Consider the following 10030-nt stretch of genomic DNA (forward strand, 5'->3'; position numbering starts at 1 on the left):
TGAACTTCATAAGCTTCCTCATCTTTCGTAGACAGTAACTGTCAAGATAAGTTCAAAGTCTACACTATCAAAAATATCTGTTAACCGTTTCCGTATTGTGTGTTTTCCGTTAATTCTGTTAATGTGAATTCTATTATGGGATGTTGATCTCTGCTCTGTTGACTTTTGATGTCGAAAATTCAACTCTGCACTTTAACAAAGTGACTTTTATTGACATTTTATTAGTTTGAGAAAAGATATTAAGAAATTATATACAGAGAACTCATTCATTTTCTTTTCGGCTTAGTCCCTTTATTAATCTGGGGTCGCCACAGCGGAATGAACCACCAACTTATCCAGCACATGTTTTAAGCAGCGGATGCCCTTCCAGTCGCAACCCATCTCTAGGAAACATCCATACACACTCACTCACACTCATACACTATGTACAATTTAGCCTTCCCAATTCACCTGTTCACATGTCTTTGGACCGTGGGGGAAACCAGAGCACCCAGAGGAAACCCACGCGAACGCAGGGAGAACAGCAAACTCCACATAGAAACGTCAACTGACCCAGCCGAGGCTTGAACCAGCAACCTTCTTGCTGTGAGGCGACAGCACTACCTAGTGCACCGCCTATGTAGAGAACTAAGTTTGTAAAATAACAGAACATGTACTGGCAGCTTATTACCAGGTTTTTGCAGCATAATATACAACACCAATCCAGACAATATATCACTTTAAACTAATAAAAATGTTCATAAAAGTAACTTTTTCAAACTTTTCAAGGTTCAAAGTTGTTGGAAGAAAGATCAGCGTCCCATAATGCAATTTAAAAGCATAAATAAGTGGGGGGAAAACATGAATAAAAAAGTATGGAAAAACAAATTTTTGTGCAGGAAAGGAGCAGAAAAGACTGTCAAAACATTCCATGTGACTTCAGACATTCAGCTGGTATCATATAAACTAACCGGCCACTTTATTATTAATTTAATCCTTAGTGGAATAGATTCAACAAGGTACTGGAAATATTCCTCAGAGAGTTTTCTCCATATTGACAAGACATCACACAGTTGCTGCTGATTTGTCGGCTCCACATCCATGATGTGAATCTCCCGTTCCACCACATCCCAAAGGTGCTCTATTGGATTGAGATCTGGTGACTGTGGAGGCCATTTGAGTACTGTGAACTCATTGTCATGTTCAAGAAACTAGTCTGAGATAATTGGCACCCGGTGTGGTCTTCTGCTGCTGTAGCCCATCCGCCTCAGGGTTGGACGTGTTGTGCATTCAGAGATGCTCTTCTGCAGACCTCGATTGTAACGAGTGGTTATTTGAGTTACTGTTAGCTTTCTGTCAGCTGGAACCAGTCTGGCCATTCTCCTCTGACCTCTGGCATCAACAAGGCATTTGTGGCCCCAGAACTGCCGCTCACTGGATATTTTCTCTTTTTCAGACCATTCTCTGTAAACCCTAGAGATGGTTGCGCGTAAAAATCCCAGTAGATCAGCAGTTTCTGAAATATTCGGACCAGCCCGACTGGCACCTACAACCATGCCACGATTAAAGTCACTTAAATCACCTTTCTTCCCTATTCTGATGCTCGGTTTGAACTGCAGCAGAGCGTCTTGACCATGTCTACATGTCTAAATGCATCGAGTTGCTGCCACGTGATTGGCTGATTAGAAATTTGCATAAACGAGCAGTTGGACAGATGTACCTGATAAAGGGCTGGTGAGTGTAAAGCTCCAACAACACTTTTCTGCTCAAAAAAAAAAGACTGTAAAAACAACTGGGTTTGCCTATGTCTTCCACGTCAGATCAAGGCCAATAGTCAGACACAATGCACTCAATGGAGCTAGTCTTATCACTGTGAGGGGTTATTGAAAACATTGCATGCAGCTCTTTTCATATGTCTTGAGATTGCATCATTTCTGTACAAAGGGGTCACTTATGCTCTTCTATTGGTCTAACACAGGGGTGTCAAACTCCTGGAGGGTCCAAGTTCCTGGAGAGCCGCAGCTCTGCACAGTTTAGTTCCAACTCTAATTAAACACCTGATTTTACTAATTGAGTCTAGTAAGGCTTGTTTGAAACCTATAGACAAGTGTTTTGAACAGGGGCGTAGCAATGGGGGCATTTCACTTTTAGAGACGGACCATTTAGAAGCAGGTGATTAATAATTATATGAACATATGATCTCATACAGCCGTCCCCCCCACTTTTAAAATGTCCGCTACGCCCTTGGTTTTGAAGCAGGGTTGGAATTAAACTGTGTAGGATTGTTGCCCTTCAGAAACTGAGTTTGACACCCCTACTCTAACACAATCACGTGCACTAAACTCACTAGAACTTTAGAATGCTGCGACATACGAAACTAGTCGCACGATGAATGGAGGACAGAGAGCTCAAAATAGGTGGGACTTCAGTTTCAAGTAGGTTTTACAAACCTCCTGGGGCTTTAGAATGATTTTTCTTAAAGTCTAAATAAACAATTAGACAAAAAACTCTAATTAAATGTAACTTTTGCAGAAATAAAAACTGCTGAATGCAGCCAAGTGGGCGGCATAGTGGTTAGCGCTGTCGCCTCACAGCAATAAGGATGCTGATTCGAGTCCCAGCTGGGCCAGTTGGCATTTTTGTCTGGAGTTTGCATGTTCTACCCGTGTCCTCTGGGTGCTTTGGTTTCCCCCACACTCCAAAGACATGCGCTATAGGTGAATTGAATAAGCTAAATTGACCAGTGTATGTGTGTGTGAATAAGTGTTTCCCATTACTGGGTTGCAACTGAAAGAGTATCTGCTGCGTAAAACATATACTGAAATAGTTGGCAGTTTATTCCACTGTGGCGACTTCTGGAATCGAGACTAATCCGAAGGAAAATGAATGAACGCAACCTAAACTATCCTATGGATTATTCAGTCACAAGATGGCCCCAAACAGCAGCGTGATAAGCATTTAATTATGTATGAATATACTCGGCGATGCCGTGGCACAGTATGAAGTGCTGTCGCCTCACAGCAAGAAGGTCGCTGGTTCGAGCCTCGGCTGGGCCAGTTGGCATTTCTGTGTGGAGTTGGCATGTTCTCCCTGCATTTGCGTGGGTTTCCTCCGGGTGCTCCGGTTTCCCCTACAGTCCAAAGACATGCGGTATAGGTGAATTGGGTAAGCTAAATTGTCCATAGTGTAGGTGTGAATGAGTGTGTATGGATGTTTCCCAGAGATGGTTTGCAGCTGGTAGGGCATCCACTGCGTAAAACGGGATGGATACGTTGCCGGTTCATTCCGCTGTGGCGACCCCAGATTAATAAAGAGACTAAGCTGAAAAGAAAATGAATGAACGAATGAATATACTCACTGATGTTCAAGGTGATTGATAGTACCCAGGTGAGCCTGTGTTATTAGTTTATGAGTTATCTAGGAATAACATACCTTGGAATGTCGCGAATCAGAATCAATTATTCTAGACAGCCATGTAATATGGAATTATAATTTAGTTTGTTGACTACTGTGAGAACTGATCTTACTTTTGTCACGCAGCCTTCAGAGGAAGAGGAAACCGTGGAACTGGTAATGATGAAGATAATGAGTTTCTTTGGAATCAAAAGCAAGAAAAAAGAAGAAACTCATAATCCCAGTCATTGACGTGCGCTCCACTAAGAAGACTCCATCATGTAGTATCTTATCCTAATATATTTACTTAGTAAACATTAAGAAAATGAAATGTATGCATGATATTACCTGAAATGCTGTATGCTTTCTTTTTTATTTTTAGGAAAAAGCAAACGTACCATTTTTATTATAAAGCAGATGTTTTTATTTCTGATTTGGCTGAAAACTAGACATGTTTAGCAGACGTGCTCTTTGTTAACTGTACACTTTGCATGTAGTGAACGAAATAAAACAGATTAGGCTGCAGGAGTTTGTTGGGCATTGGTTTTATAATAATAAAAAAAAAATCTGAGTGTAAATACAATGACGTGGCTGCAGTTGGACATTGCTGAAACGCCTGTCTTGACTTTCTGATGCTCTAATAATGGTGATTATAATGTTAAATACATCAACCTTGGTCAGGATAGAAACATCAACCATCAAAGGGAGATCTGACTGAATTGCAAAACAGAAAACAAGTCCTTTATATCAAAAAGACAGACACAACGGCTGATTTAAACAGACTTTTGTTTTAAACATGAGAAGCAAACGAACGCAGATTCCTCATCATTCAGCCAAGATTGTGTAAGCCCAAGTTCATGCCAGTTCAAGTTCATTTCTTATCCTTTTTGTCTTCTTTCTTGGCGTCTCCCTTCTCCTTGTCTTTGTCCTTGTCTTTATCCTTCTCGTCCTTCTTCTCTTTCTTGCTGTCGTCTTTCTCCTGGCCTTCCTTCTTTTCTGCGTCGCGGTTGGCGATTTTGTTGTTGATGAGATTGTGGAGCGCCACTACGGAGCGGATGAGAGAGGCCAGATAAACCACCAGCATCTGATCGTTGGTTTTGAGATAGAAGGCCTTGACGAACTCCTGCAGGTTGACGTCGGGCAGCAGGTTGAACACGTCCTGTAGCTGGTAAATGATCTGGTGGTTGATGGGTAGTTTGCCGGTTGCAACTTTCTCCAGGTAACTCTTGATATCCAGAAGTTTGGAGTTGAGGCCCTTCAGACCATGCACCTGATTGGTGATGCGCTGCGATAAAGTGCCAACCGTTGTGTCCTTGATATCGCTGGAAGAAATCATCATCTGTTTAACTCAGTGTTTCTCAAACTACTTATGCCACATACCACGTTAAAAAGTTACGAAGGGTTCCCAATCGGCTAAACAAAACGCTAATAAACAAGGGTTTGAATTATAACCGCTCAAAGTGACTGAAATAACAAAATTTTTCTGTTTTTAGGAAAAATACTATCAAATAACACCTCAAATATGTAAGTATAATAAAGTAACTAATAATAATGCAAATGTGTTTGCATTTTGCCTCTGATAACATCAAATATAAAAGTGCAGACTAGTGGATGGATGGATGGATGGAACGATCGATAGATAGAACGATCGATAGAACGATAGATAGATAGAACGATCGATAGATAGATCAATAGATATAGATAGATAGCTAGATAGATCGATAGATAGATAGAACGATTGATAGATAGATAGAATGATCGATAGAACGATCGATAGATAGAATGATCGATAGAGCGATCGATAAATAGAATGATCGATAGAGCGATCGATAAATAGAATAATCGATAGAGCGATCGATAGATAGAACGATCGAACGATAGATAGATAGATAGATAGATAGATAGATAGATAGATAGATAGATAGATAGATAGATAGATAGATAGATGGATGGATGGACAGACGGATGGATGGATAGATAGATAGATGGACGGAACGATAGATGGACGGAACGATAGATGGACGGAACGATAGATGGATAGAACGATAGATAGAACGATGGATGGATGGATGGATCAATCAATAGATGGATAGTTGGATAGACGGATAGATACAGACAGACAGACGGACAGATAGATAGACGGATAGATAGACAGACAGACAGACGGATGGATGGATGGACGGATAGATAGAACGATAGACAGATAGATAGATGGATGGATAGATAGATAGACGGATGGATAGATGGATGGATAGATAGATAGACGGATAAATAGAACGATTGATAAATAGACGGATAGAATGATAGATAGAACGATAGATAGAACTATCGATAGATGGATGGATGGATAGACAGACTTTATTTCTGTGTAAGCACTCAATAAAAAGTATCATTGCAGCCAATCCCAGTCATATCTGTTGAACATGTAAACACAATGGCCAATTAGCTGTGTTTAAGAACCTGCTAAACAACGCTCAAATACTAGCAGCAGGTTTTTGTTATTATTTGGTACCGATGTCAGAACTTTTGGACAACCCTAGTTTGCAGATATTTTATTAAATCATCAGTTGTGTATCAGATTGGCTGCCTTCTTACCGCAGTAAATGCTCCACACCCACTTCCTCCGCCTCTTCTGCACCAATCTCACTGGTCACATGTTCAAATGTCTTAGATGTGGGAGTTCCATCCTGCAGCAGGAAATGGAATACAGTCAGCATAAGACTAATCAAACATATGGATATCATACAACTTTAAATATTTAGAAATGCAGAAAAGCTCACATCATGCACTTCCTCCACTGAGATGTAGGCTTCAGTCGGCAATCCCAGGTCTTTAGGTTTCACATCAATAATGACTAAAACCTTTTGGAAATAAATAGAATTACATTTTTTTTGTAACAACAAGTACAGGATACATATTTAGAAAATTATATTTTGCAAATGAAAGTCACTACTTAAAATCATTAAAGGTGCCATATACTGCATTGGTTTAATTAGTTTTCTCTGATATTTACATAGTAGGTTTATGGCTTCTACAGAAACTGTTTTATATGCTCATTTATTACTCCAAAAAATACCACTAGAATCAGAAGATCCATAATTGGCCATTTATGGACTGCGTCATGAATATTAATGAGCTCCACTCTGACGTGCTGTTCTCACTCTCACAAACACACACACAAACTGCATGATGTACACTGAACACAGACAAATATAAACCCAATCAGAGTAACCTTATCCTATTTTGCTCACAAGATGTGGATAAAGGCTAAATTATAATTAAACGTGACAAAAGACCGACAGAGATAGCATACATCTTTATAGCAGTCATCTTTGCCAATTCTCATTACCGCAACTAGGCATGAGCTGGTATAGGATTCTGACTGTATGATAACCTTGGGTAAAAATATCACGGTTTCATGATATCACAATATTGTAATTACTGCTCTAACAAATGTCTGGGTAAAAAACAACAACTTTTTCCCCATTCAACATGCTTTATATTTTTTATCATTTAAAATATTTTGAGACAATAAATGTCAGCAAACATTAAATGACTTCTGTTCTCTTAATTGCAAAAACACAGATTTCTTTTCAACTTGAAAAGGCTTGTTTGGATATCTTTATTTTCTATGGATATAAACTAAGCCACTGCACTGTTCAGCTCTACGGCACGCTGGATGTTGGGTTATATTTGTTTTTCAGATGTTTCCTGAATCATGGACTGAAAAAAAACTCGATAAAATTGTCTATAAAAAAAACACATTAAAAAACAACAAAAAAAAAACTTACAAATACCTTAGGAACGGTATAACAGAAAAATTTTACGGTTTTAAAACCTTGACTTTTCAAAACCGCAGTAAACCTTAAAACCGGTTATCAACCCATGCCTAGCTGCAACATATCATGGTAATAAAATTGTAAATGAATAATGTTTTTGTACATTACTGTGAATCACTGAGAATAAAAAAAAGTGACAACGCAGCAAAATAAATTACTATGTTTCTTTTAGTTATTTCCTTGTCTTTGTAATTTTATTAATTGAATAAGTTTAAAGAATTATCACTTTTTTTAAATCAAACTAGAAGCTATATTTTACTAATTATTATAACAGTTATTTTAAATGTATTTTAGAATAAAAAATGTTAAATAAACAATACATATAAAAACCAGTATTTAAAAAAAAAAGGATTAACTGCATACATACCGAATTAGAACAGTACTGTTTCATGAGTTCATTAATGGCAATATCATTCTTGTGCAGCTTTGGGCCTGTGTGGTACCATCCAACTATTCTCTCCCTTGCTAGAATTCAGAGAAATAAACCAATGAGGAACATCTGATGACATAGCAGACTGAATGAAGAATAAAAGCTTATAAAATGATTTGTTGTATGTATTTATGTGTATCTGCATATTACAGCACTCACCATTGACTTTCTTGAACATGCCGTACATATTCTCCAGATAGTCGTGGTCCAGGAACCAAACTGAATCATCCTTGTCATCCTCATCGAAAGGCACTGCCACACAATTAAAACATTACTAAACTATTAGCCCTCCTGTCAAATTTACAAGTATATCACAAGTGATGTTTAAAAGAGCATTTTTCACATTATTTCCTATTATATGTGTGTAATATAAAAAAATATTCTGGAGAAAGTTGTTTCTTTTAATTTGGCTGTAATTAAAAATGTTTATATTTATATATATGTATATATATATATATATATATATATATATATATATATATATATATATAGATAGATAGATAGATAGATAGATAGATAGATAGATAGATAGATAGATAGATAGATAGATAGATAGATAGATAGATAGATAGATAGATATTTTTTTCTTTATTTTAATTTATACAGTCAAATTATCATTTCCCTAGTGATATATATGTTCAATTCTGTTGTCCAATGCCAAATTAATCTAGTTAAACCTTTAAAGTGTACATTTAAGCTGAATACTAATATCTTGCAAAATAAAGAGTAATATATCGTGTACTGTACTGGCGAAGACAAAATTTGTTATTAGAAATTAGTTATTAAAACTGTTATTTTTACATAAAAAAAGTGTTCTCACTGTTGAACTTCACTTTTAAAAAGAAATTATTTACACAGAATTTCAACAGTAAAAAAAAAACACCTTTTGTACCAAGATATGCAAACGTACCAGCAAAGCTGTTGGAAACATCAAGCACTTTCTTCTGCCACGAGCCCAGCAGAACACCGACAACTCGCTTCTGACTGCCAACTTTACCAATCCTACAAGAATAACAGACACGGTTTACAATGAGTACATTAGGAAAAAAATATAATTCTGCATATAACATCAAATCTTGCACTATACTTGATTACACAAGTGACAGTTTCAGATGTTGTGATTTCAGTTGTTGTGACAATTGCTTAATCTTTCATCACAACATATGGTAATCATCACAATACTGAGGTACAAATTTTATTGCAAAAGGGTTAAGTACAATGGGTATCACTTTACAATAAGGTCTCATTTGCAAAAAACAGTGAGAAATAGCTACATTTGTTGCAGAAGTATATTAAGTAAAAACAATAAAAGCTGTTTTGTAAAGTGTTAAATAATTGGCCTTTAAAAAACTTTAGTTTAAGTAATAATTCAGACCATTTAATGCTGGCTTATTACCTGCCTATTATGAAGATATTAACTGCACTTATAAAGTATGATCTTATTCTACATCTCTTATCCTCCCCAATACATTAACCCAACGACTACCTTTCTAACTATTAATAACATAAGCAGCTAATTAATAGTTTATTGAGCTAAACGTCTTGGTTGATGGGTTGTTAATTGTATGTTAAAATAAAGTGTGGCCAAAAATAAATAAATAAATAAATTTATTTATTTAAAAATAATCTACGCTATGAATCAGTAGTTCAGGCAAATATCAGGACAGTTTAACATTAAAACGTTCATGTCTGGAAACAAAAAGCCTATTCAGTTACATTGAATGTTATTCTAGACGATGGGTTCCGAGTTATGAAAAATATGAGTCACACAAAATAACTTAACACATTTAAGTTGACGTAACGTAAAGAAAGCAAAACGAGCAGCACATTTAAATAACCTTAGTATTTAAATAATAATAAAGGATGACATTCTGCAGATTGTGTATTGAGTTTTTTTTATTGTCAAATAGTACATTATTTGCAAGTAAAATGATATAGTGACCTGTAATAATCACCAAATTGTCTGTTAGTCAAATATATGTGCTTCTGCGAAATTTTGTAACATATTGTTTAACAATATAGCTAAGCCAGTATAGTATATACACTATGATAGATCTATTTAACTGAATAAACGATTGAAAATACAGCTTATTTGTCTTAAAACCGAGACTGTCTCTAGTTAGCCGTTAGCTCGCAGCGGCTACTTTCATTGACATATAATGACAGTGAGTTAACAGTTTTATTTCAGCACCATCACGACACTCATATTTACCTGTTAAAATGGTCCACGACACTCAGTAACACCAAGGGATGAACGACGACCCTTTCTACCGCCAAATCCGGCATTTTTACTCAATAAATCCGAAACTTTTAGGGATAAATAACGCTTTTCTGTTGTTCAGCACGCCAGTTTGATGGACGCTGCGTCGCTTCTTCCGCTTCTACTCTT

General features: G+C 36.8%; 2 protein-coding genes across 2 annotated transcripts in view; one reads left to right on the plus strand and one right to left on the minus strand.

Annotated features, from left to right (window-relative positions):
* pkd1l2b (polycystic kidney disease 1 like 2b) overlaps positions 1 to 3636 on the plus strand; it is a 78479-nt gene extending 74843 nt beyond the window's left edge. Inside the window, exon 34 of the mRNA XM_056462370.1 lies at positions 3520 to 3636. Within this exon, the coding sequence (XP_056318345.1) occupies positions 3520 to 3624 (105 nt within the window). The 3' untranslated portion in view covers positions 3625 to 3636. The remainder of the gene's footprint in view (positions 1 to 3519) is intronic.
* Positions 3637 to 3772: 136 nt separating this feature from the next.
* On the minus strand, positions 3773 to 10030 carry psmd7 (proteasome 26S subunit, non-ATPase 7). The gene is made up of 7 exons (XM_056462371.1): positions 9854 to 10030; positions 8552 to 8643; positions 7801 to 7893; positions 7579 to 7676; positions 6153 to 6233; positions 5968 to 6059; positions 3773 to 4694 (listed from the first exon to the last, which is right to left on the minus strand). Exons 1-7 carry the CDS (start codon positions 9925 to 9927, stop codon positions 4244 to 4246), a joined length of 981 nt encoding a protein of 326 aa, XP_056318346.1. The 5' UTR covers positions 9928 to 10030; the 3' UTR covers positions 3773 to 4243.

Source organism: Danio aesculapii, chromosome 7 (genome assembly GCF_903798145.1).
Source record: "Danio aesculapii chromosome 7, fDanAes4.1, whole genome shotgun sequence".
NCBI lineage: Eukaryota > Metazoa > Chordata > Actinopteri > Cypriniformes > Danionidae > Danio > Danio aesculapii.

What these genes read in the sequence shown, in the direction of transcription:
- psmd7 (XM_056462371.1), bottom strand. Translation starts at nt 9,927, where the DNA reads ATGCCGGATTTGGCGGTAGAAAGGGTCGTCGTTCATCCCTTGGTGTTA. An exon ending in TGTTTCCAACAGCTTTGCTG is followed by an intron (nt 7,894 to 8,551) that starts GTACGTTTGCAT and finishes ATTGTGTGGCAG; the next exon opens with TGCCTTTCGATGAGGATGAC. An exon ending in CATGTTCAAGAAAGTCAATG is followed by an intron (nt 7,677 to 7,800) that starts GTGAGTGCTGTA and finishes TCTGAATTCTAG; the next exon opens with CAAGGGAGAGAATAGTTGGA.